At 55.9% G+C, this 26,700-nt stretch overlaps 1 protein-coding gene and 1 long non-coding RNA gene across 6 annotated transcripts; one reads left to right on the forward strand and one right to left on the reverse strand.

Moving 5' to 3' along the window:
* Positions 1 to 180: 180 nt before the first annotated feature.
* Positions 181 to 21,576, reverse strand: LOC120392119. Its single transcript, XR_005591601.1, has 3 exons — positions 21,390 to 21,576; positions 5,944 to 6,088; positions 181 to 303 (listed from the first exon to the last, which is right to left on the reverse strand). It is a non-coding gene; the product is annotated as an uncharacterized LOC120392119 (long non-coding RNA).
* SLC25A39 (solute carrier family 25 member 39) lies at positions 7,832 to 26,349 on the forward strand. Of its 5 annotated transcripts, none has more exons than XM_039516629.1 (12): positions 7,832 to 8,026; positions 14,978 to 15,086; positions 15,776 to 15,835; positions 17,794 to 17,838; positions 19,822 to 19,931; positions 20,810 to 20,877; positions 22,025 to 22,149; positions 22,864 to 23,037; positions 23,608 to 23,717; positions 24,301 to 24,382; positions 24,710 to 24,790; positions 24,903 to 26,349. In XM_039516629.1, the coding sequence occupies exons 1-12, from the start codon at positions 7,994 to 7,996 to the stop codon at positions 25,019 to 25,021; spliced, it is 1,116 nt and encodes a 371-aa protein (XP_039372563.1). In that variant the 5' UTR covers positions 7,832 to 7,993; the 3' UTR covers positions 25,022 to 26,349. The 5 variants fall into 5 exon arrangements, with proteins under 5 accessions (XP_039372563.1, XP_039372565.1, XP_039372567.1 ...); XM_039516631.1 differs by having other exon boundaries at positions 7,832 to 8,019; XM_039516632.1 differs by lacking the exon at positions 7,832 to 8,026 and adding an exon at positions 13,957 to 14,039.
* Positions 26,350 to 26,700: the final 351 nt, after the last annotated feature.

A 26,700-nucleotide genomic window follows, 5' to 3' on the forward strand; every position in this document is an offset into this window, starting at 1 on the left:
GGGCCTTCTCATCCCTAGAGATGTGGTCTCTCCACGTCACAGGGCACTATGGAGAAAGCCTGCATGGAGTTACCTGTTTTGTAGACACAGGACTTCATTCTCCAGGATTCAAATAGGCGAGCACCTCTTACCAAAATGAGATTCATTACAAAGAAACAAAGCTGCACACTGATCATGCTTATCTTGTAACAGGTTCCTCCAATACCAACCCGACAAATCCTCTGGCTTCCTATTGTTGCCCCTTGGCCAAGTGGTAGCAGATTTTTGGTGTCTTGGAGATCCGTTTCCTGCTTGCAGTGGAAACTAACAATAGGAAGACAGGTATTGTCTTAGTGTATTTTCTTTATTTATCAAGTGTACACAAGTCCTAGGGAGAGGAGTTAAATCCGGCTCTTAAATAAACCAAGCAAGCTCATAACCCAGTACTACCAAAGGGTAGGTTTTGCAGTGAAGAAGCTGTTAGAAGTGTCTGTACATCAAGCCTGATTTTAAAACGGTTTTGAGCACCATCTGCTGTCATCCCTAAATAATGCAACTCTGACTTGGATATCAAACCAGCCCTTCACTTTCTACAGAAACAGGCGCACCCTTCAGAGTTACACTGTGCCAAATTTGTCCCGGACTCCACCGAAGCTATACCAATGGAGTGACGCTGGAGATTAGTTCACCTCACTAGTTCTAGAGCACTTGCTGTGTGTACTCTCAGAGCTACAATGCCCACACCTGGTGAACGGCTATAGCACAATGGATCTTTATGTTACGTACAAACGGTGTCCTAAAACGTGTTGTAAAAAGTATTAAGTGGCAAGACAGCAGGTAATAATATATAGCGTCCGTTACAGAGAACATTGGGGTGCAGGTAACGTGTGCTGGAAAATGTAGCATCTAACAGGAAGAGAAAGGAGGAGGTGAGGACAAGGGAGAACGTTACCAGTTATCAAGGCTTAAGGTAGGCTGGACAGCCCGGAGTCACAGACCCCTCTCAAGGAGTCCTGGGAGGTTTAGTTGTTGACAAGGGGTGACCTGGCCAAGTCTCCTGCTACACTTTCTGACTATGGAACACAGAGCACAGAATAAGCCATCTCCAACATGGGGTGTCTTCTTGCTCTCGCTAGGCTGTGTGTCACAAGAAGGAGGAGTGTTTTGGGGGAGGGGGGCGGATCTGAGACCTGCACCTTAAGATTTCAAATTCAGAACTAATCATAGGGGTTAATTCTGTTTGATTTTCCTTCTGAGATTGGAGGGGAAACAGCCCTGACAGTCTGTTCAGCCCCTTCTCTAGACGGGGATACACACACAGCTGAGTCCCGGCTGGATCTGCAATACCAAGACTCCAGGGGCCCAGCTAGGTCAGGGAATAGGATACAGGACCTTTCACCTCTAAACACCAGCGTCAAATGTGACCTTGGGAAGAGTCATGTTCCCATCTGATGCCATCACACTCCACATCCCAGAGGAAGTGATCCCACACCTGCAGACTGACAATTGGCATTAGCTACCCCTCACTTGCAGCCTCAGCTGACACACCAAGGACTGAATGGATCACAAAGAGTGGCCTTCCCTCTCCACCCCCCCATTAGAAAGGACTCCCCCCAAGGCAGGGGAAGGTATAAGAAGAATCATAGAGATCAAGAATCATAAAGATCATCCCTCCATCATGTCATCCAGATGCAAGCTGCCTGCCACTCTGAACACTCTCCTGACACACCCACTCCTGTTCACTCCTCCACTTGAATTTGCCTCCTGAAATGCTCTGCATAGACCCACAATAAGCAACAAATCAACCCCCAAAGACCCTGCCCCCCCCCATTCCCAGAAACCAAAAACCCCCTGCCGCCAGGAAAACCCCCCTGAGGAACCTTCCCAACCCCTCCCAACCCCATCAGCTCCCACCCAACCACTGGCCAGCCAGACCCCAGAGAAAAGGCTGGAGAGGAAAGGCTAACAATATCCCTACATTGACTTGCAAACCTTGACCCTCAGTGTGGTTATTATATACTTATATAATAAATCATATTATCTCAATATCCTATCAAATTAATCTTATAAACCTCCAGGTCCTCTCTCTCTGTCAGTCATTTCCTCCTGTTCCTAGGTCCCCTCTTTAAATGTACTCCTCTTTGCTAAAGAAAATGGTTGTCTAATTTCCTGCTAATTTCTACTGACTGACAAATTATATCTCCCCCTTCTTAGCACTTTCCTGACTGTCTATATTAATCCCTCATATATATTTTATCCTATCTCTGATATATATAAAAAGTGCAATCATATCTCCTCTATTCTTCTTTCTCTCTCTTAAAAACAAACCGAGCTCTCCTCCTCTCTCCTTTCTTTCCTTCCTTCATCTTCCTTCATTCGAATTCTCCCTTCTTCTTTCATTCACACAAGTTTTGCATTCTTTTCTAAAAACACACACACACAAACTGCACACAATACTCCCAATGAATATCTCCTACTCTCCTTATATAACTACTCTCTCCCACCTATCTCTCTCTAAAATACCTCGCCTAATGCATCCCAAGACGCCACATTGCCTACCCACATACATCCATTGCCTACTCATAGTCATCCTATTCCTTCTCCTCTCCACTGTTCCTTCTCCTCCTCGTTTCTTTCCAACTGTCGTCCCCAGCTTATAACTAAAATTCTTGTTAGTCATCCTAAATGCATAACCTTACACTTCTCATTACTTAAACTTATCAACTCTCATCTTTATACTCCATCTATCCATCCAAATCTCGATCCCGATCCTTACTGGTTATCCTCCCATCCTCTCTCAACACTCATCCTTCATCCTCATTTCCATACTTTTACATCATAGCGATACATAGATTAAAAATAACCCAAAAAAAAAAAATAAAAAAAAACTCCAAACTGGACCTAACCCCCTCCCCACCCCCCACCAATCACGACCCTCTGACCTCCCCTTCTCCTCTCTCTCCTCCACTCCTTATCCATTTTTTTGATTCCATTCTTTTTTTTCTTTTCCAATTTAACCAGTAATTTCTCATGTGGGTACCGTATCAAAGCTTATCAATATAGATATATATCATTCCATATTTCAAAAAAAAAAATCCAAAAAAAAAAAAGAAAAAAAGATCAGTTGGTTTTTGGCATTTTCTTCATAAAAACCATGCTGTAATTTGTCCCCCATGCCATCGGCCTCCTCAAGGTCAACCACTCTCTCTTTAAAATTTTTTTTTTCTTTTTGCATACACTATATGTTAAACTAACAGGCCTGTAACAGGATTGTAGTCACATTTTTCTTTTTTTATATATGATATATAATAGCTAATCTCAGTCAAGTACAACAACAGGAGTTTTTTTTTAAATTTAAAAAAATCATTATCCAATGGCTTGCAATTTCACAATATAATTCTTATTGAAGATTAGGATTAAGATTTATTCCCTGATTTTTAAGCTGTTCAAGTTGTGCTGTTTAAGGATCATACTACATATACCCTACCCTCTACCCCCATATCTTCATTCCGTTCAGTCCCTCTTCACCTTTCCCCTGCCTTTAGCCTCATTAAAGAAAAGAAAAAAATAAATGATTTTTATATGTGCCCATGCCCAAGATATCCCTAATCTCCTCTCCTCTTTGGTCCTTCTCTCTTCTCTTCTTCTTTTCTTTTTATTTATATTTAAAAAACTTTTGCTATTTGTTTTTTCCTTCGCTAGGTTCATCTTCATCTCCACTCTTTCTTTTCTCTTCCTGCTTCCTCACCCTCACCCCTCAATAAGGTAGGTTTCTTTGCTGATCCCTCCCATTTTCCAGTCCTTGTACATTGGCTGGACACAGCAATCACAAACCCTTAGCAGAAGATAGGGGCATATAGTCCTCCATTCCCCACCCATGTGTGGCCAAGCCACTTGCCACCCCACTTGGTCCCACGTGATGCTAACTAGGTTTGAGAAACAGGAGATGAGGGACGTAGTTCACAGAGGACTCTGGCCAGCTCAGGCAGCTGGGAGGAGCATCTCAGGAGGACACACCACAAAGACATCTTGCTCCATGGATAGAGGCAGGTCCTGAGATTGCCTGGGCACCACTCAGAGGATGGAGTGAGTGTGACTGCATCGCTCAACAGGACTGCCTGGAGCACATTGGGTCCCAGGCCTAGACCCAAGACCAAAAAAAGCAGCATGAGGCTGAGGAACCAGTGAACATTTCCACTTCCCACTCCCTATGAACCTGCCAGTCACCACCTACCTGACTCCACCGGGAAGCTAGGATTTGGGGCGTTTGCAGAGCTCACCTCCAACCCCAGCCAGCCACAACACATCAGACTTACAGGGCACACAAGCTATCCCCTTCCCAGGCCCTTCAGCTCAAAGAGAGCTCCAAACCTCTGGAACTTGCTGATCCCCTCAAACTTACCAATGGCAGGTACAATCTGCATATCCAATCAGAGCAACAGTCTCAACAAAGCACTTTCTAGAAGTCAGACACACACACACTCTCTCTCCCTCCCTCCAAGCACCAGGACAATGCAGGCAGCTGCGGCAGGAACTTTCCCAACAATTAGCTGCACACATACAGGAGGTACTACAGAGAGAAGGGAATAGGCCCCTGGTCCACATATCTCTAGACCAGACCAGACCATTGACCAGAATAAGTTAGTTTCTATCAGCCTAACCACACACCCAGAATTCTCTGACTGGAGCGGGAAATGCTGAACCCTTGGAAAGAAGGTGTCTCTGGAGAAAGAATGGCTCTAAATGGTCCTTGTGCTTAAAGGAGGATATAGGTCCCTACCTAGGCAAACAGAGATGAGCCGATAGGCAGATTGAAGAGGTTCTTACAGGAGCTCCATGCCCAGGTCCTGAGATTGCCTGGGCACCACTCAGAGGATGGAGTGAGTGTGACTGCATCGCTCAACAGGATGTTTCAAGAATGTCCCCTTGAATTGGGTTTATATTCACAGTCAAGATCAACAAGACCAATAGTTGCCTACATTGTATGGGCAACATTTCTCAGGGCTTCAGTTTCCCCTCAGTCTAATCAGCAGATCACACTCTGCTCCCAGAGCCAGGAAAGGAACCCAGGAGTCCTGACTTCCACTCCCCTCCTGATTTTGTTCGTAGGCCACACTGGGGCATGATCTGAGCAGCACATCTATGGAAGCAGTAAACCCCAGGAGAAGAAAAGCTAAAGAGATTTTCCTTCAAACCAAGGAATGTGTCAGCCTGTGAGATATAAACATAACTAACATGCACTCCAGGATGCCAAATGAAAAGCAACATGCGTCTAAGGACCATCCCCAATACAGCAACTAACATATCAAAACAGTGAACATCTTCCAGCCTTAATTTCCTTGTTCACCTCACTGCTCTATCTATTCCTCCTAATCTCATATTCAGCTACCCTACCCATGCAGTCTGTATTTTAAGGGCACCAGATGCCTCTGCTTTCCCAGCATGCTCTGCTGTTTGTTTTTAAAAAGCCTCAGCTGGCTGCCAATGCCTGCTTTTCAGCTCCGAGAAACATGCTTGTTAGCAGCAGATTCCTAATCTCCCTTCTGCACCATGAATGGGGATAACACCCATCTGCTAGCCTTCAGGAGAAGGGGAGGGTCCGTTCCACAGCCCTAGCACAACAAAAGTCTAGCTTGTTATGCACTGACTTATCCCCAACAATAACTTGCCCAGTCAGGCAAACCTGCAATCCAGAGCTGAGACCAGCACCTCCAGGAAGGGCTTCCATTCCCACTCAGCTGCTGTAACCATTAGACACGGCACTCCCAGGGCTCTAACAATTAGAGGACCCTCTCTTGGAGGTGGGAGGCTATAATGGAAAGTGCAGACACCTGGGTCTAACCGACGTCGCCAGCTTCAACTATGAGAAAAAGAACGAATATGCTCTGTAGCTCATTAACAAAGCCCTGAGACGTGCGGCCCCTCTGTAAGTGCTATTGTTACTCCTTCAGGAATGAGTCTTACCTTCTCAATGTTCTGTTGATTCAATCAAGTTCTGAGCACTTGGGAGCGCACACCAGCAGGGTCTTCCCCTCTCTGGACACACTGGCAATCTCCTCCATGTGTTGTTTTCAAGTATCCTTCAAACAAGCGAATGCTGCACCCTGCTCTGAAGGGACAATCTCCATTAATCAAAATATAAACAATAAAACAAGTATACACACCACGTCCAAATTCGTGTCTTAATACGCCGTTTTCCAGTACAAATAATTTAAACAATTACAATCGTTCCAAGGGCCTCACAGTCACTTAAGAGAGGCCAGATGTATGATCTAGTGCAGAAGTTCTCAAACGGTGGGTGAGGACCCCAAAGTGGGTTGTGACCCTGTTTTAATGGGGTCGCCGGTGCAGGCTTTAGAGTTGTTGGGGCTTGGGGCTGAAGCCAGCGACGGTGGGACTCCGGTGGGCTCAGGCTTTGGTCCCCCTTCCTGGGGTTGTGTAGTAATTTTTTTTGTCAGAAGCGGGTCACGGTGCAATGAAGCTTGAGGTCCCCTGGTTTAGCGGTTAGGACAGTGGTGACTAACAGGAGGGTCAGGCCCATAGATTTGGCATATTCATTCTGAAAGGCAGTACAAGTGGGTGGATGAGACTCGGTGCCAGCATATTAGGAACCCACCTGAAGTGACCTTATGCAGCCTCTCTGTTACTTTATATGTAAAACGGGGAAATGATACTTGACTCTCTCCTGGAGTCAGGATACGAGGCCTTACCAGTAAGAAGGGTTGTGGCCTCCATAGAAAACAGGAGTCAGTCAGTAGAGGAGATGAGACTAGAACCTATTTCCTCTTGCAGCCCCTTCAGCCTAGAGCTCCATTTTGGAGGAACACCAACTCCGACATCCTTCTTCCCAAAGTTCCCCCCTTCCCAGGAGGCAGAAGCTCCCTGTGAATGGGGTTTGTGTGGAGGGACAGGAGGGGGAGCGAGAGGAGCAGGCACTGAGACTCGCTGGGGTTGGTTTACTTTGCTTCCCATTGGGTGGGGGTTCAGAGCAACTTCCTTCTTTGGCATGGGGTGTGTTAGTCACAGTTGTGTCGAGTCAATTGCTCTCTGTCTGGCTGACTGTGGTGCACGCATACACAGGGTATGTGGAAGTCCCTCTGCCATGCTCTGGGGGATGCGGGCTGGCACGCTGAGGTGTTTGTGTGTAAATCCTGCTGGTTCTGGCAGACCCTGTGGCCTGTTGTGTGTTCAGGAGCTGTGAATTCCTCTCCTCTGTGGCATGGTGTGTGGTAAACCTGTCTCCAATCACACTCTGTGATACATCTGTGGATGAGGGGATGTATGTGTGTAAACCCCTTTCTCTACAGAGTGTGGGTGTGAGCAAGATCTCTGATGTGTGTGCTGGGGTGTAAACTCCCTCTGTCTCAGGCACACTCAGCAGGGTGGGTGTGTAAATCACTCTGTTTTGGGCACACTCAGCAGGGTGTGTCATAGGTGCTGGAACTAGGGATGCTACCACACACCCTGGTTTAAAATGGTTTCCATTATATACAAGGTTTACACTTCGGTCCAATGGCTCTCAGACCCCCCTCCCCTCCCCTCCCCACTATAAAAATTGTTCTAGCGCACCCAGAGTGTGTGTAAGCCCTGCTGTGTCTGCACACTCAGCAGCATTGGTGTGTGTAGGTGTGTAAGCCCTACTCTATTTGCAAGCCTTGGGTGAGTGTGCAAGCCTCACTATCTCTGGCACACTCATCTGTGTGTGTGTGTGTAAGTCCCACTTCGCTGTCTGCACACCCAGGCGAGAGTGTGTGTGTGTGTAAGCCCCGCCCCGCTGTCTGCACACCCAGGCGGTGTGTGTGCAAGCCCCGCCCCCGGCCGCGCTGCGCCTCGCCCCGCCCCTTCCCGCGCTGCCCGCAGACAGGAGCGGAAGCGCCGCTCGCTGCGGCCCAGCGGGTCCGGCCCAATCCAGCCACCCTCGGGGCGGCGATCCCGGCCCGGGGCCCCCCGTGCCCCCGGGGCGGCCGATGGGGGCCTTAAAGGCGCAGGCACCGGCCTCTCTATTCGTCGGCGGATGAAAAAAATCACGTGGCTGAAATGGTCAGAGGTGAGGGCCCGGGGGCGGGACTCAGGAACGGGGGAAACCCCGGGGCGGGGAGAGACACAGGAGCGGGGAGAGACACAGGAGCGGGTGAGGAACCGGGGGCCGAGGGGAGAGAGACACAGGAGTGGGGAGGGAACCGGGAGACACAGGAGTGGGGAACACCTGGGGGCCGAGGGAGAGACACGGGAGTGGGAGGTGTTGGGGGAGATACACAGGAGTGGGGACTGGGGGGGGGGGAGATACAGGGGACACCTGGGGGGGGGGATACACAGGAGTGGGGGACACCTGGGGGCGGGGAGATACACAGGAGTGGGGGGACACCTGGGGCGGGGAGATACACAGGAGTGGGGACACCTGGGGCGGGGAGATACACAGGAGTGGGGGGACACCTGGGGGCGGGGAGATACACAGGAGTGGGGACACCTGGGGGCGGGGAGACACACAGGAGTGGGGGGAACACCTGGGGCGGGGGAGACACACAGGAGTGGGGAGGGAACCAGGGGACACACACAGGAGTGGGGGGAACACCTGGGGGGCGGGGGAGGGGACCAGGGGGGAAGGGGGGAGACACAGGAGTGGGGGGATCACCTGGGGGGCAGGGGGGAGACACACAGGAGCGGGGGAGGGAACCAGGGGAAGGGGGGAGACACAGGAGTGGGGGGAACACCTGGGGGGTGGGGGGGAGACACACAGGAGCAGGGTGGGAGAGACAAGGAGCAGGGCGGGGGAGCCCCGCGTTCAGGAGACACACACACAGGAGCAGGGGGTAACTCCGTGAGGGGGAGGACACACAGGAGCCAGGAGGGGGTAACCCCTGGGAGCAGCATGGGATACACAGAGAAGCGGGGTGTGGGGAGCGGCTGCAATGTTAGATTGGAGGGTACTGGGCGCCAGGATGCCTGGGTTCTACTCCTGGCTCTGGTGCTGCCTCCCTGTGTGGGCTGGGCTGAGTCACTTCCCTGCTCTGTGCCTCAGTTTCCCCATCTGTTGGTTAAGGGTGACATTGCCAGGAGGGGGGAAGTGGTTAATTAATTTCTGTCTGCAAAGGCTGCTGAGCCCCAAGGGTGCCAGGCAGTCTGGGGGACTCACCAGTGGGCACAGGAGGCTGCCGGTGCCACTCATGGGAGCGCTGGGCTGGCTGTCCCTGTGCAGCTCCCATGCTGCTCTCTGCTTGGCTCAGCTCCTGCTGCTGATTGGCATGTTTGTGCACCCAGAAGAGCTGAATAGTCGGAGCTGGGACTGCAGTAGCTCCATGCCCAGCCCCACAGCAGGGGGAGCCTGGGGTGGGGCTGGAGGGGATGCTTCGGCTCCTAGACCCCAGGTGAGGAGCTTGTTCTGTGGGTGGGGGTGGAGGTGTATGTTAGCCTGGGGAGCTGGAGGCCAGAAGTGCGAGACAGGCTCTTAGGCCCCAGGAGAAGAGGACACAGCCTGGGTGCTATGTGCCTGGCACAGTGTAGGGGGAGGGGTCCTAGACCCTAGGAAAGGACCCAAGGACAGTGGAAAGGGGGACGTGGGAAAGTTACAGCAACTAGGTTGCCGGGGGCCAGGAGTGGAAAGGCAGCAGTAGCCCAGGGACCCTGGAGCTGGGAGCCAGGAGGATCCCTTTCCAGACTCCCGGTGAGGAGGTGGTGCAGTGGGGCGAGGGGACCGCAAGGCCCAGCCCTGGAGCAAGGAACCCGCTGGATTTTCTCTTAGCCCCTAAGAGAACAGTCCAATACGCTAGTGTGAGGAGCTGGGGTCCGGGAAGAGACACACTGATGCTAGACCACAGGAGAGAAGCCAGTTCAGGAGGGGAAGGGAGCAGGTGGCATGTGGTGCCCAGGTGGAGATAAGGGGGCAGATTTGCTCCTTGATCAGAGCGATGCTGACTGTGGAGTAAACATTTCATGTTCTCTGGTTACTTCTTCTTATGCTCTTAGTTCAGACCAGCTGGATTGCAAAATTCAATCAATTAATTATTATTTATTATGATAAGTGCCTCAAGGCTCCCTTATAAGCCCTTTGTAGCAGGGATTATCATTTACTGTGGGTTCATTCAGTGCCTATCGCACTGGGGCTCAGACCTGGTTGGGCTGTAACAAATGCCTATAACCACAGTGCTAATCACTGTGCACACACTTAGCAATGCCTGTGCCTGTCTCCCTCCTCCCCCCACCCCCCCAACTCCCAGTCCAAAAGACAATTGTTCCCTGTATGGTGCTCTCACGGGGAGCTGCTGTGCCAGGATTAGGGGAGCTTGGCTGGGTAGCCGAGGTTTAACCTGCTACAGCAATGCCCCGGGAGTGCACACAATGGAATGGCCTCGTCTGGGGCACGTATGGTCTCGGGGCTGCGTCCGCACTACAGACTTCTGCCAGCGTTGCTCTGTTGGTCAGGGGTGTGGCAGGCAGAATTCTAGCACGGATGCAGCTTTATAAGCAAAGCTCCCCTTTTACTGGTGTAGCTTGTTTCACTCCTGGGGGTTGGTTTTACTTTACCAGGAAAAAGCTCTGCTTCTGCGGTATAGCTGTGTCTGCAGCAGGAGCCCTTTGCCAGGATAGCAAAGTGCCTCGTGTGTAGACGTAGCCCCAGTTACACACATACAGGTGTCTGCAGGTCATGTACTCCATAACCCTGTTGTTCAAGCAGAAGCAAACAAAGCCTTGCCATGAATCTTTCTGTCCCCTCTAAACAGGGGCGGCTCTACGTTTTTGGCCGCCCCAAGCAGTCATGCGCGGGAGGCGCCCCGGAGCCGCGGGAGCAGCGGACCTCCTGCGGGCATGACTGCAGAGGGACCGCTGGTCCTGCGTGGCTCGGCTGGACCTCCCACGGCTGCGGACGGTTCGCGGGTCCGGCGGCTCCGCTTGAGCTGCCGCAGTCATGCCTGCGGGAGGTCCAGCCGAGCCGCGGGACGAGCGCCCCCTCCGCAGTCATGCCTGCGTCAGGTCCAGTCGTCCTGGGGCTCCGGTGGACCTCCCGCAGGCATGACTGCGGCAGGTCCGCCGGCCCAGCCTGCCGCCCCCCCCGGCCGCAGGGGACGCCCCCTAGATTTTGCCACCCTAGGCACCAGCTTGTTTTGCTGGTGCCTAGAGCCGCCCCTGCCTCTAAAGCTGCGACTAGGCCAGGGTGAATAGTGGGACTTCTCTATGAGCCAAGGATTGGTGGGGAGCACCACTGCCCCCACACCACTGCCTTTTTCCCCCCTCCCCTCACTTAAAAAAAGAAAAGAAACTTTTATTTTAAAAACAGCCCCACTTCGCTGCCATCACAGAGGCTGAGATTTCAAGTTCCTGATCCCAACCTCATGGAAGTCAGTGGGAGACCTTGCAGTGGCTTAACCGGCTTTGCGTCAGGCCTGAAATGCACAAAAGGCAGAAAATCCCACCATTAAGATCTCCACAGCGTCCTCTTTAGTTATATGTAATGCTGCTTTATCCCAGGCCTTGTCTGTCGTGAGCCCTGTGTCATGTTTGCGAAAACACCTAGCGCTTTGTGGGCGCTACCAGAGACACGTAACGTGCATAGCTTGGGAGAGCTCGGATTGAACACAGAGGTGCAGGTGAAGCTATGTAGGGTGGTGGCACTGCCTTATTTCACTTAACTGACACAGAGGAGCCTTCCTGGGCCAGCTGGTAATAATCTGTGGAGCTCCACTGGAGAGCCACTCCATGAAGGCTGTTAGTCTGGGTTTCCCTGTTCTGTTCGCCCCGGAGATGCCTGGGATATGAGAAGCCAGCCGATTTCTTCCTGCCTCTGACTTCCATGCGGGTGATCCTGATCCTGATCCTGCAGTGGGCACTTGGCTGATAATGAACTCTGGACTGGCTTCTGCCGTGCCAGTGGGGATGAGACCTGGTTTGTTTGTCAGTAACGTCAGCAGGTGTGAGTCGCTGACACGCAGGGAGTGGCGAGGAGGAAGAAGGGGCCCTCTGTAAAGAAACTGTCCACGTCCTATCTGTGGAATCTCCTGCATTTAAAATCTTAGCCCTACCATGTCACTGCTTGCACTGATTGCTGCGCCAGCTTTTACAGACACATCAGTGCCTTTCTAATAGTAAACAGCTGGCCAAGGTCATGCTCACTAGGAGCACTTTTTCCTGAGTTAAGGCCCCTGTAAAGGGCAGCAGGTCAGACCCTAGGGGGAGGGAAGCAGGAGGCTGTGTGTAAGGACTCATTATATTGGCCCAAGGCAGGTGGCAGAAAGTCTGGGCTTCCAGGAGATCAGGATGACCAGGTGGGGAAGCCTCCCTGTGTCCTGGAGAAGCCCTGTGTCCTGCTCTGCTCCCCTGTTACATGGGTGGAGGGTGCTGTGTTGTGGCATATATGACTAGCAGGTGATTAAGCCAGTTAAGCGTTGCATTCTCCCCAGCCTGGCATAAGGTGTGAGGGTGTTGGGGGTAGCTCTCATGGATGAAGTCTGCTTGTGTGCGGGGAGCACAGAAGCCCCTGTGCTGCAGTCACTGGAGAACGAGTGGCCCTTCATTCCAAGTACCGTGATGAGACCCTAGGGCAGTGGTTCTTAACCTTTACCGCAGCCTGCACCCCTCTGGTTCTCAAAATAGGTTCTCGCACCCCTTAGCAAAACATCATTGAAGTAGGCCAGTTCCTTAAACCTAGAGATATTTTTTGTTAGTACATTACAGTAATCGTTAAAAAAATCTTTACTGTTAATAAATACATAGGTTTGACGAAACAAAGTAGTTGTACTTCTGTGCCTGTGCTTAATTTGTGTTTTTGATGATTTACCTTCTAAAAAAATCTGGCATGTCTCGCACCCCCAGAGAGGGCATCTCGCACCCCCAGGGGGTGCATGCACCCCAGGTTAAGAACCACTGCTGTAGGGTATTCTCTCATCTAAGCGGAGGTCCTAGGACATTACTCCCTTTAATCCTACAAATCCGGGGGGGGGACGAGCAATGCACGACTCTCGCAGTGTGCATGGTACCTGTAATAGGATAGCAGATGCTAGGACCTTGCTTAGGGATCGAGGGCGCCTCTGTGGAATTCTCTCTATCAGGTGCTTGAGCCCTATGCAAGAGTGCAGCGTAATTATCACTGAGTCACTGTAAGGTTACATCAGCCTCCCTCAGGCAGAGGGAACTAGGGCCCAGGATAGGGGAGCTCCCCTATAGGGAAGCCCTAAGAACAGCCAAGCAGAAATTTATGATCTGGAATCGTGATTTGAGTTACCAGTAAAAGCAACTCCCAGGCAAGGGGTATGCTTGGGCTGTAGGCAGCGTGGCTGTGCTGAGCAGGGCGGGAACGCCGCTTGGGGTCAGCATCCAAAAGGAACCTGGAACTAAGTAGCCCTAGGGAAAGGTATGGAGGGTACCGGAAATGAAATGAGAACAAAAGTTCAGGTTAAATACACACGAGGGTATTTTCCCCCTGGAGGATGGTGGAAGTTTGGAATCGGAAAGCACAGGCTGATTCCGTGTTGCTGTGTTTCGGAGCTAGTAGCTGGAGCTTATGGTGGCTAAATGGGGTTAGATCCTGATGTGCAGTGAGAGAGGAATGTAGTCTGGGCGCAGGGCTGTGAGGTAGGACTCCGGGCTTCCATTGCTGGCTCTGACACTAGCTTCCTCTGAGGTGTTAGGCAAGACATTTCCCCTCTCCACGCTTCATGTTCTGGAACATAGAAGCAGCAGGCTAGTGCCTTGCCAGGTGTGGGGCTGGTGGGAGGGTTAGTTAATGGCCGTAGAGCTGTGGCTCTCAGCCTTCCCAGAGGACAGGACCCCTTTCAAGAGTCTGATTTATCTTGCATACCCCAAGTTTGACCTCACTTAAAAACAACTTGCTTACAAAATCAGACTAAAAAATACAAAAGCGTGTCAGCACACAGTTACTGAAATTGCTGACTCTCACTTTGACATATCATTATAAAATAAACCGATTGGAATCTAACTATTGTCCTTGCATTTCAGCGTATAGTATATAGAGCCGTATAAACAAGTCTTTGTCTGTATGAAATTTTAGTTTGTACTGGCTCTGCTAGTGCTTTTCATGTAGCCTGTTGGAAAATCAAGCAAATATCTAGGTAAGTTGATGTACCCCTGGAAGATCTGTGTACCCCCAGGGATACGTGTACTCCTGGTTGAAAATCACTGCTGCAGAGGGCTTTGCTGTTCCAAAGTACTAAGTGTTGCCATTCCTGCAAACATGCACGTGGTTGAACTGGTCCCCGTGTCTGAAGAAAGACCCCTGCCCCCTCTCCCTAGCACTTCTGGGCTGGGCCGGGAGGGAATTAGCTATTTGGATTAGGTGGACGTACCCCTGTTACCAGTTCCCTGGGACTGCAGGAGGGTTCCTGGGGATTGCACCTTGCTTCTCCACATCTGTTGACTTTGCACCACCCAGCCCCTCCTTCCTGCGTTGAGGGCACGAGGCTCCTCCTCACAGGGCTGCAGGCCTGCTAGAGGAATGGGAGAGCTCGGAGCCTTTGACCCTGCTCCCCTCCCAGTCCTTGCTGGGTCTCCCCTGCAGTGGCTCCTAATACTGGCTTCTTAGGTTCATCGCCTCAGATCAGGCCAGGCCTGGATCCAGCTGTGGTGCTGGCAGGATTTATCGGCACTGCACCTGGTGCTGTCTCTCCCCATTGGGCAGACGATTATATAAGCAGCACACGCGAGAAGGAGCCCCACCCCTTCTGCCGTGCCTGGATAATGCTGCCAGCGAGGGGTGGGGATTCAGCCAGCATGCCGAGGCAGCTGCACAGGGGCAAAAGGGCTCTCTGGGTTTGACCCCAGGAAGGCAGGGATGTTGGGACCTCTCAGACCTCACTTGCTCAAGGGGCACTAATCTCCCTCCCGAGGGCCGGCGGTAACCTATCTGCTCTGAAATGCCGCCTCCTTGGGGCTCACCCAGCCAGCGTACCAAGGGAGCCGATGGCTCTAGCTGGAGTCTTCTGGGATGAAGCTCGGAGCCTGGAGACAGCATTGCCTGTAACAGCGCCACTGCCCCCTTTGTGTCTCGCAGGTGGGCAGCATGATGTCTGAGAACACATCAGTGAGCCCCACGGGGGGCATCACCCCCCTGCAGCAGATGCTGGCATCTGGGACCGGGGCCCTCTTCACATCTCTCTTCGGTAAGGGGTCAGCATGGGGATGGCTGAGCGAGGAGTGGGGCTGGAGGGTGCAAGGATTTCTACACGAGTTCAGGGTATGCACGTAGGGAGGTCGGGGGGCGTGCACGTGTGTAAGGGGATGGGGATAAGTGTGCAAAGGGCAGGTGAGCTCATTGTTCTGAACTTGGGACAGTCTCTGGGGCTTCTGCTGATACAGCCATGGGCTCTTCCACCGCTCAGCTTCCCTTTCCTCGCAGCCCTCCCCCTGGAATCCCAGCTCAGCTCCTTGTGTCTCATCCCCCGATTAAAGTTTCTCCCAGAAAATCTGGCCTGGTCATTAAGAGGCTTAAAACTCCTTGGCGAGCTGGACTCTGGCTGTTTGCTGGGCACCATGGGCTCTGCTGACCCTGGGCTCCAGAAGGAGGTGTGAGGAAGAGCAGGTTCTGGTCCCAACTCTGGGAAGGAGGGTGGGTTCTGGTGGTTAGAGCGAGCGGGAGAGGAGCATGGACTCTTGGGTTCTACTCTGAGCTCTGCCCACGCTCATGCTGAGCCCCCGTTTCCCTGTCAATATTAAATCCATTTCCAGATCTGTCTTTCGGGGGGGAGGCATTGAGGTGTATTTGCTCACTCATGGATCAAGCACTCTGCACCACCCTTTTGCCAGCCGCCCTGCACTGGCCCCAGGTCTAAGTAGGTGCCTTCTCTTTCAGTGACTCCCCTGGATGTGGTGAAGATCCGGCTGCAGGCACAGAGGACGCCCTTCTCTAAAGGTAACTAAGTGCCCAGGGCAGAAATCTTGCCTTCTCGCCACAGCTGGAGGCCAGGTGGGTAGTCTCCGAGCCCGTGACCTCTGCGGCAGCGAGCCCGGAATGCGGTAGCTCAGGCCCTGGGTTGTTTCTCTCCCCGGCTTTGCCTGGCAGGTGTCTGAACTGCAGCAATCCCAGTCCCCTATACAGGCCCCACGGGGAGTTGTGAGGAGGAGCCTCTGGCTACTCAGTCTGGGCAGGGACTGCCTGCAGGCAGCAGAGCAGTGAAGATCTGTTGCTGTGGTCACCTGGGTTGGTGCCCCCCTGATGGGGACACAGGTTCAGCAGAGGGGGTCTGGCAAGGCACCCTCAGGCTGCATCCCTGCTTAGGTCCTCACCTCTTTCCCCCATTTGGGAGCTTCTTTCCTAGGCCCTCTCCCGGAGGCTCAATCCTGACATCCCCCTCCCAACACACACACACACTGAACCTGTGCAGCTGGCCTGAGTGGGATCAGCGTTCCCACAACAGCACCCCAGTAGTGTGCCACCCCCAGGGGCCTAAGAGCATCCTGTCTCTCGGGTGGGAGCTGGGCTCACATCTGTGTGGCCTTAGGGGAGAGGGGACATGGGCTCAGGTGTCCCATAGGACCTCAGAGCCAGTGTGTTGCGGGGAGCTGGGCTGGGATGTCCTGTATGGCCCTGAAGTGGGTGGGTGGGTTGGTTGGTGGGGTGCCTGGCACATGTAAAGGGCTCCACAGCACCAGGGACTGGTCATTAGCTGTTGGCTGCTAGTGAAGCAGGAAGCCGGGCTCCCTCCTCCTGGCTCTGCCCTCCCTTCCAGCCTGACAGGAAGGAGCCCGTCCCAGGCCTTGGCTTGTCCTGGCCGCTGCCCTGCGGGGCTGCTCTGCATTAATCACCACCAGCCTGAACTAACCCTGGCTGACGGTTCCAGGAGCAGCCAGGCCCTTTCAAGCCGCAGCAGGAGTTTGTCGCCCACAGACTGCGTGAGAATCCCTAGCCCGGCCTCTTGCCTCCAGGTTCTTTTTTAACTAGTGAGCCAGGCCTGGGACACCTGCACGGACTGTCAGCGGGGGGGATTTCTGTAAGGATTAGAGCAGGGGCCTGAGGGTCAGGACTCCTGGGTTCTGCTCCCGCTGCCTCCCTCTGGGAGTCACTTCCCCTCCCTGTGCCTCAGCCTCCCTCCCCCCAAGCTATAAAACTTGGGAGCAGAAAGTCTGTTTGTTTGTGAAGCACTTTGGAAGTCTCATGTGGAGGGGACTAGTGCAGGGATCGGCAACCTTTGGCACGCAGCCCATCAGGGAAATCCGCTGGCGGGCCGGGATCGTTTGTTTACCTGCAGCGTCCGCAGGGTCGGCCGATCGCGGCTCCCACTGGCTGAGGTTCGCCGTTCCAAGCCAATGGGGCCTGTGGGAAGCAGCGGCCAGCAGATCCCTCGGCCCGCGCCGCTTCCCGCAGTCCCCATTGGCCTGGAACAGCAAACGGCAGCCAAAGGTTGCCGATCCCTGGACTAGAGAGACAGCGGGCTAGTCTGGTGGAACGGGGTCCCTTGGAATCTATATGGGGCCACATTCAGGTGACTTGACTGCCAGAGTCATGCTGCTAAATAGATCCTGGACATTCCTGCGACTGCTCAGCTGTGGGGGGCTATGGAACAGATGTTAAGAGACGCCTCCCTGTTGCGGGCAGGCGAAAGTGACTTGTGTTATCGGGGGGGTGGGGGGGAGCATTCTCAGATCTCGTCCCAGCTCAAGTCAGCAGCCTCCCCCTTTCCAAACCCGAGTGGCTTGCCCCAGAACAGCCCCCACATCCCAGCTCTCTGCTGATAGCAGGGCACGGGGGTCTCTGCCTTCCCAGACCATGCACTGCTAGCACCCACCTTCCCCGCCCCTGAGAGCTTGGCCGCTGCCAGCAGGGAGGGTGTCCCCGCCTGTCGCTAAATGTGTCCCTGTTGTGTGTTTCAGTGTTGTCAGTAGAGTGTGTGCCCTGGAGCGTTCACCAGTCCAAATGTGAGTATCTCTGGGTATTATCCTTTCGCCCTGTTCCTGCTAACAGCCTCCCGTGGCTGCTGACCCTCGATAGCTCCATCCCACCCCAGGGAGAATCTATTCCCCATAGCTGCAGTCTCCAGAGCGGGGCAGTGCAGGGCTCTGTGCACCCTTGCTCACCCCACACCATCTTCCTTCCATCCCTACTGCAATGGAGTCTAGTTCTGAGTCTTCTGGGGGTCAGGTGCTGTCTGATGGTTAGAGGAGGGGGCACTGGGAGCCGCAACCCTGGGTTCTGTTCCCAGCCCTGCCACTGACTCACTCCATGCCCTTGGGTAAGTCCCCTCACCTCTGTGCCTCCCAGGCATGGAGGTAGTTGAGACTGACTCCACAGGCTGTTTGTCATGAGGCAGGTGGGGCCTGGGAATGGTTCTCCCGTCCCTGGAGACAGGACCTGGGAGTTGTTGGCTTGCTGAGTCGTGGCTGCGTTAGGGGCCTCTGGATTTTACTCTTCCCCCGCTCCCACTCCATGGCCCATTCTGTAACCACCCCGCTCCTGGCATAGCTATGCAGGACAGGGACACCTGCGATGGGAGGGGCCCCCTTGGGCATATCCAGCCTCTGCTGGTTCAAGGGGAGTCTCTTCTGCCCGATGATACCTCGCAGCAGCCCCTCACGTGCCCTTCCCCCCCCCCAATATCCTGGATGGAGTGCAGGGGGCAGCCCCCGCTCCCCCCCACACACACACTGAAGGGTTACTAGCACTCTGTCAGAAACACGTGCTGGAAGCTGGCTGTCCCAGGCCACTTGGGGGTTCAACACTATCCGGTTCCCCTGCAGGAGCACACGTGGGCCTTTCTGTCCGTCTCTCGTCTGTCCTCCCCTCCGGCTGCCCTGCTGCCCGCTTGGATCCCTGCTGAGCCTAACCTGCCGCCCGCAGTTATGCCCTGGGCATGGAAATCAGACTGGCCCGTAGGGGTGGCTGATGCTGGTTGTGCTGCTGTCTGGGGATGCTGATTTGGTGGTGGGGATGGTTCTAGCGAGGTTGCCTACCTTGTCCCCACCTGCCTTTCCTTTGCCCATCTGGCAGCTTCCCACACCAGGCTCCCGTGCCCACTGCTGCCTCTCCCCCCGCTAGGCTCCCATCTCTGCTGGGCTTGCTCTGAGGTCCATCCCTGGGGCGACTGTCCCTGGCGTTTGGCAGAGGGCTGCTTTAATCTGGGTCTGGCTCTCCGGCGGCCACTAGGCACGGAAGGGGATTTGAATGGGATCCTGGGGAAGGGAGCCAGGCAGACCCCAGGACGCCTCATCCAAGCCCTCAGGGTGACAGGGCTGACGCTGATTCGTGGAGGCAGGTGGCCTCCTGCCAGGACGGGCTGTTAGTGCAGGCTGACAGGACGGCTTTAGGGCGAGCGCATCAGGGGAACGTGATGGAGTCGGACAGTTTCCCAGGACTCGCCCTTTTTGCCTCGCCGCACTTCTGCTCTGGTGCCTTTATTCTGCATGACAGGATTGGGGCAAGTCCCTGCCTGCGCCTGCCCCCCCCCCAGTAAATGTGCCTGTGTCCCAGGCCTGTGGTAACAATGGCTTGGGGTAGGCCTGGCCACCCCAGGGCACCCTGTCTGAGATGAACCTTGGCCTGGCTGCTCCAGCTGTCTACACCCCCGCTGACCTGTCCAGCTCCCCACAAGCTCTCCCTCCCCATGGCTGCCCCGTCTGCCCAGCAGCGCGCCCACTCCTTGCTGGCAGGAGAGCAGGGGCAGCGCCCCATGGGGCTCAGGGAGTCTGAAAGAGGAGCAGAGTTCTGGGGGAGGCAGGGAACGGGGCAGAGAGGAGCTGGCAGGGCCCTGAGGGGTACAGCCCTGCCCCCCTGCCGAGGGTCCTTGCAGAAGGAAAGGGCAGAGCCTGGAGCAGGGAGGGGGTTTGGGGGTGGGGAAGGGAAGAGCCTGAAGTGGGCTGGGCGCGAGTTTAACCCCACTCTGTCTCCCCTGCTCCCTCCCACAGGGAAATGCTTCGTGTACTGCAATGGGCTCATGGACCACTTGTACGTATGCCAGAACGGGAGCAGCTGCACCGCCTGGTACAAGGCCCCCACCCATTTCACCGGCACCCTGGTGAGGCTCTTCTCCTGCCGGGGACCTGGCTGCCTTGGCGGGGCAGAGGGGAGCCAAAGCCAGTGCAGGGTCAGGCCGGTGGCTCAATGGCCAGGCTGCATGCGGCAGTTCGGGCACCCTGGTCTGAGACCCGCTGGGCCGCCTGGCAGGGTGATTGGAGGTGGAGAGCAGGCCGGGCGTTCGGAGCAGCTTCACCCACCCCACTCCTAGGTGGCTCTAGCTCTGTGGAGGGGAAAGGGTTAATGTGTAAGAGGGCCTGCCTGTCCTGTAGTGCCCCTGCTGGCCAAGCATGGCTCTGCAGAGGTCTGACTCAGTTTCCCTTTATCTCAGGGCTCCTTAATAATGCTGCACTGGCTTTCTCGTGGCTAACGTCACGCCTGGTTTAACCACAGACCGTTCAAAACAGCCCTCAAAGCCCAAAACAAAGTCCATCACCACGACACCAGTTCATCCTCGGCTCGGACGTCCCCAGCCCGTCCCGGAGCGCTAGCCAGGGCTCAGCCTTGTACCCCCTGCTCTCCTGGCCCGCCCCTGCCATGGCTTCCTCTAGCAGCACCTGTACCTGCCCTGGGTTGAGAGAGCTCACGGGTGCCTTCTGTCTTCCCCCTTATAAGGCCCAGGTGCCTTCCCTTAAGCCCAGTTGGGGAGCAGGTAGCCAGACAGCTGTACTGCCCCCCCATCCCCTAAGGGGCCGGGCACCCTGTGATGAGGGCTAGGCTGGAGAAGCAGCAGAGCTTGGAGTGAGAGGGAAAGACGCAGCCCCTGGGTAGGCTCTGGAGTGGGAATCTGGTCTCCCTTTCAGGCTACAGGGCTGCCCCTAGCATGGGGGAAGCCTCCTCCCCCTACTCTGTAACCCCCTTGTGCTCTCTTCCTTTCAGGATGCCTTTGTGAAGATCACGCGTTACGAGGGCATTCGGTCTCTGTGGAGCGGCCTGCCACCCACCTTGTGAGTCTGGGCACCGAGTGTTACAGCCCTTCCCCGCTGCATGCCTGCTCTAAGGGAGGTCGAATGCAAACACCTGGGCCCCCCTGCCTGCGGTGCTAGCCGGCTGTGCACTCCCAGTCTTCCTGCAGGGCCCACACAACCCGGGCGCTGGCGCTACTGGTAGCTCCTGGCCTTTGTCCTGGGGTCTCTGACTGCAGGGGGTGGGGGGTGACTGTCCTGCACTGACCCAGAATCCTTGGTTATCCCTGGACTGCAGACTGTTTGCCTCCCCAGACCCCCTTCCTGCCTTTTCCACTCCCTCTCTGTAAGAGGGTGTGCCTGCCCTCTATCACCCCCCATTGGCCAAGCATGGCTCTGCAGAGGCCTGCCTCAGTTTCCTCTGAGGCTCCTTAACAAACCCCGGAAGGGCTGTGTCACAGCGAATGCCTCCGCTGTCTGGGGCTGGTTTGACAACAGAAACAGCGCGAAACAATTCTCCACAAAGCCCATCACCACAACACAAAAGTTCATACCCAGCTCTGGTGTCCTCAGCTGGTCCTGGAGCTCATCACCTGTCCCGGCCCTTCCTAGCTGGAGCTCAGCCCGTTTTTAGCCCTCCCTGGCTCAGAGAGGTCAGCAAGGAAACCCCCTCTGCTGCCCTCCTTGCCTTCCCTGGGTCACTAGCAGGGTCTTCGTGCTCCTTGTAGCTGTGCTCTGATCTTAGCCAGGCTGAGAGCTGTCTGGAGACCAACCTTCCCCTGCTGCTTCTCCCCTTTATAAGATCCAGGTGCCTTCCCTTAAGCCCAGCTGGGCAGCAGCTAATTAGTCCCAGGTGCACTGGCCTCCCCTCCCCTGCTCCCTCTTAAAGGGGCCAGTCACCCCGTGACACTCGCCCAGACAGCCACCCTTCGCCCTCTGACCTTTCAGGCAGAGCTGTGTGCATGTGGCGTTTTGACAGGCTCCTCTGTGTGCAGGCAAACGGAAACCCACCCCTCCCATTGCTCTCTGGGAGATGGGCCCCACTGCTTTGCTGGAGAATGGGAGGGGCTGTGTCAAGGCCCAGCTGGGATGTGTGGGGGGATAATGCCTGGAGCAATCTGCCCCCCCACTCGGCATGGCGCGTGACGCGAGTTGGCGGGTGATGCTGACGGGCCCCTCTCCTTGACAGGGTGATGGCGGTGCCGGCCACCGTGATCTATTTCACCACCTACGACCAGCTGCGGGATTATCTGCGCTGCCGGATGGGCAGGCAAGGGGCCCATGTCCCCCTGGTGGCTGGTGCCCTCGCCAGGCGTGAGTACTCTGCATTCAGGGTCCATGTACCTTGCAGCCTCTCCCCCCACCCTCCTCACTGGCCCAGGGGTAAAGAATCATTCCGAATGGACAATGGCCTGCCTTGTTTTTTTAGCAGCGAGGGTCATTAACCGTCAGCACAGTTGGCCCGGGTTGGTGAAGCTGGATTCTCCGTCCCTGGCCGTTTGTAAATCAAGAGCGGGTGTTTTTCCAAGAGCCCTGCTCTTGTTATGCAGGGGGTCCGACGAGCTGATCGCAAGGGTCCCTTCTGGCCTGGGAATCTATGAATCCCTGGGCCCTGCGCGTCCATGGTTAGAGCACTCCTGGATCAATTCACTGCTCTGTCGCGGACTCCCTGGGTGACCTCACGCACAGCCCTGCCCCACCCTGGGCTTTCATTTCCCCAGCTCCCTGCAGCGGGAGAGGCTCAACCTACCCCCTGCTGCACTGAATCACAGTGAGATCCTCATGCTGGGATGAGCCTTAAGCTGCTCTCCCAGGTGTAACGTGCTGTAAACAAGAAGCGATCCCAGCAGACAGCTCCTTGCCAAACCCGATGGGCCAGTGCCAGGGCTGGCCCCCCTGGACTCCTGCCCCACGTGCTCTCACCATTCTAGGAACTGCAGGTGACTGGCCTGTTTGCACATGGGGGTGAGAGAGGCCTGGCCTTGCTGCTGGCTTGTCGGTAGCTGATGTTCTGACTCCCTCCCTCAGTGGGCGCGGTGACGGTGATCAGCCCCTTGGAACTCATCCGGACTAAGATGCAGTCCCGGCCGCTGAGCTACCGCGAGCTGCGTGTCTGCATCCAGTCCTCGGTGGCCCAGGACGGCTGGCTGTCCCTCTGGAGGGGCTGGGGGCCCACGGTGCTGCGGGACGTTCCCTTCTCAGGTATACCACACCGAAAAGGGGTGCTGGGGACGGGTGAGGGGGCTGCGGGCCGCACTGGGGCTGGTCTCCCCCACCTGGAGCTGGGGCCGTAGGGAAAGGTTTGGCCCAGGACAAGAATTCCCTTCTTGCCATCTGCAGTCGGTGTCATGCCGATAGCAGGGGCACTTGTCCAGGGCAAAGTTTTTTTTACCTGACAGTGGTGACTCCAGAGCGAAGGATTTTCAGACCCCGTCCCCACCTGAGCTGGGATACCAGTTTGGTGGGTCTCAGCCCAGTTCCAGGGCCCTTCGTGCCAGGAAAAGCAGCCTCTCAATGGGTACTGACAGGCCTGCCAATTCCTGGTGTCAGCCGAACGGCCAGGGACCTCCCATCTCTCCCGTGTGCTCGCTCCAGTCAGGGCTGGGCTGGGCAGGGGGATGTTTGCCTTTTGCCGTATCTGCTCTGGGGCTGATAGATTGAGGAGGTCAGTCCCGAGGGCTGGGGCTCAGTGCCAAAGGGCAATGCCCCAGGAGCAGCAGTGGAGGTGGCTGCTGATGCTTCTAACCCGTGGCACTGGTGTGTCTCTCTCAGCTCTCTACTGGTTTAACTACGAGCTGGTGAAGGAATGGCTCTGCCGTCAGTCCCGGCTTGACGAAGCCACTTTCATGGTCAGCTTCACAGCTGGGGCCGTCTCGGGGACTGTGAGTATGGGAGCTTCTGTTCCGGCCTGGGGGATCCGTGTTTCTGCCTGGGTTTGAAGGGAGCCCGTTGGGCTACCTCCATCCCCAGAACGTTGGGATTCTAACCAGGGGAAACAGCCCTGCTGGAAGCAGAAGGGTTTCAGGGCATTTTATTTGGGTGCAGTTTATTTGGGGGTCAGCTGTTCCCCTCCTTGAAATGCAGGGACCTCGGATCCAGCAGCCTTGGCCAGCTTGGGTCCAGATAGACCATTACTGGTTTTCGGATGCCTTTGCCTGCCCCTGCACAAGGCACAGGCAGGACCTGCCCCAGAGGAATGTCTGCGCAGGGACCAGCCTGGAGTAGGGGGATGCAGTGGGAGCCGGGGGGTTGTTGTTACACCAGAGGCCAGGAGACTCGGCCCCTCGTGGGCGGAGGTTCTAACCTGCTTAGGACAATGGGTGGAGGAGGGCTGAGCGCTCAAGGGGCGGATGGTAGAGGCTGATTTCAGCGGCTCTTGGCATGAGGGAGAAGTGCTGTAGGGGGAGACACTGGGGTCCCCAGATGGGGCTTGGGAGTGATGGGCAGCTTCTCCCCTTCCTCCAGGTGGCTGCCGTGCTGACGCTGCCCTTCGACGTGGTGAAGACCCAGCGACAGATTGAGCTGGGGGACATGGAGACGCTCCGAGGTGAGGGGCTCCTGGGGAGCCCGGCGGGAGCCCGGGAACGTGGGACTCTGAGCAGCCTCAGCCTTTGGCTCCAGCGGAAAATCCGTCTGGAACGGCCCATCCGGGGGGCTGGCTCCTTTCGCTGCCCAGCGGGGGAGCTGTGATTCCGCACACACAGGACAGAGGCAGGAGGGAGCGGTGGCTCCTCTGGAGCAGACACCCAGTGTCCAGCTGCTGCTCATGCCCTGGGGGGAAGCATTGGAGGGCGGGGCAGACCCTTCCCTAGGGTGAGTGGGGGGTACCAGCACCCCCTTCCCCTCATACCTCCGCTTTGCCTTTGCCCCGCAGTGGCTGCCTCCAAGTCCTCATCCACCTGGCTGCTGCTGAGGAGGATCCGAGCTGAGTCTGGCACCCGTGGGCTCTTCGCAGGTAACTAGAACGGCAGCCGGGCCGGCTGTAGGATGAGGGGTGGGGAGCAACCGCATTTCCAGGGCTGCCCGCTAGCGGGAGCGGGTAACGCTGCTCTCTCTGCCTCCCGCAGGCTTCCTGCCCCGCGTCATCAAGGTGGCCCCGGCCTGCGCCATCATGATCAGCACCTACGAGTTCGGCAAGACCTTCTTCCAGAAGCTGAACCAGGAGCGACAGCTCAGCAGCCTGTGAGCGCCAGGGCGGGCAGCGCCCCCGCAGTGCGGCCTCCAAACTAAGGACACCGTGGGCCAGGGCCAGGCAGAGGAGCCAGCCCCTGGCTGGTGGGGGAGTTCCCCAGAGGTAGCAAGCGGGAGGTGACTGCAGAGATCAGTGCCGGGATTCAGCTGCCGAAGCCAGGGCCTTTCATTTCATCCAGCCCCCTTTCCTGGGGGCCACAGGGGCGGTTCTGCCTCCCTACCTCTCAGCTCCTGCTGAGATCCACTGGGAACGGACCTCCCTGCTAGCAACAGCTTCTCCCCCCAACATGTCCTGTGCCGGGATATGCAGCGTCCAAGTGCCTTCTAGTCTCGCTCGCTCCTTGTGTTTCCTGCATCCACCTCGGCAGGTTTCCCATCTGCCTCCCTCGGGGGCGAGCTAGAGAGGCTGTCAGAGCAGCGTGGGCACCGTGGTGCTTCCCAGCTGAGAAGGGTCAGGCCTGTTTGCCTTTGCCAACATCTCACCTCCACCCTCCCTTCCCAACTGACACGTTCATGGTTTGGACGCTGCCGGGGGCCGCTCTCCAGCCTGTGACGAGCCCCCCCAGCGGCGGGTGCCCTGCTCCTGGCATCTGATTGCGCTGGCCCCTTGAGGGGGGCAGAAATCAGCTGTAGTGGGAGCGAGGGAGTTGTCCTCTGGCGAAGGCAGAGGCCCCCCTCCCTGCCCAGCCTGGTGGGGAGCAGATCAGCCCAAGCGAGGGGATCCCCTGTGTGAATTGACTGGCTCCCCAGGCCACGCCCTGCCAAGGACCAAGAGCCTTTCTCTTCCAAAGACTTAGAGCGACTGGGGCAGGAAGGGCAACGGCCCCTCCTGCTCGGCGTCTCTCCACAGCGCTGCTGGCTGGGTTGGGTCCTAACCCACCTCCTGCCCTCTCCGTACACCCCATTCCCCTAGGCCGCCTCCTGCGGGGCAGCAATACAAAGGACAGTTGGGCCCTGGACTCCAGGCCAGTCCCCCCTAGGTAGCACCGTGGCGTCTTCCACTCAGGACTTCCCCATTCCTGTCTGCCCCCTGGAAGGCAGAGCTCTGGGGCTCAGCCCCCCAGGCGGCCCATGCTCTGTCTCGCTGCTGGTAATGGACGCCACCCACTGGGCCCCTCCAGGGCTCCACCTCCTCCCTGCTGTTGACAAAGGTATGAAATCTCCAGGGCAGAGATTCCCTGCCAAAGCGCCCCCCTCCTCTTAGGGTCAGTAGCCGGACAAGTAGCCATCCTCCTTCCTGTTGGTAACGCACGTGCCTGCTGGCTGGTTGCAGGAGTGGGGATTCGTGCCGACTTCATTCAATAAAGGACATTTTATGTGAAATTTGTGCCTGAAAACCCTCGCCCCACCTGCCTCTTCTCCCTCCATCACCTCAGCTGCTGGGGGGGGCTAGGATTTGGCCTCCTGCAATGAGCAGCCATTGATCTCTGCTGGGGAGGGCTTGTTTGCATCATGGTGTGATTTGGGGGGGGTACTTCCTGTCACAGTGTCTGCAGGGTGGGAATTGATTGGTTAATCTCTGGCCCTTCATTAGCCAAGAGGCTCCCTGCTGGGGTGTCTGCATCCTGCCTGTGCCCCAAAGAGGGGAACTCCAAAGCCCCCCGTCCCTCGCTCTCTCCTCACCTGGCCTTGGGGCCCAGAGAGCCCTTCTGCACAGGCTGCGCTGTGGGGTCT

This window comes from Mauremys reevesii, linkage group 27 (assembly GCF_016161935.1).
Source record: "Mauremys reevesii isolate NIE-2019 linkage group 27, ASM1616193v1, whole genome shotgun sequence".
Lineage (NCBI taxonomy): Eukaryota > Metazoa > Chordata > Testudines > Geoemydidae > Mauremys > Mauremys reevesii.

Bases quoted from the DNA above. Each gene is read 5' to 3' on its own strand.
- SLC25A39 (XM_039516629.1), top strand. From the start codon at position 7,994: ATGAAAAAAATCACGTGGCTGAAATGGTCAGAG. The intron at 8,027-14,977 runs GTGAGGGCCCGG...TGTGTCTCGCAG, and splicing joins CGTGGCTGAAATGGTCAGAG to GTGGGCAGCATGATGTCTGA. The intron at 24,791-24,902 runs GTAACTAGAACG...TGCCTCCCGCAG, and splicing joins CACCCGTGGGCTCTTCGCAG to GCTTCCTGCCCCGCGTCATC.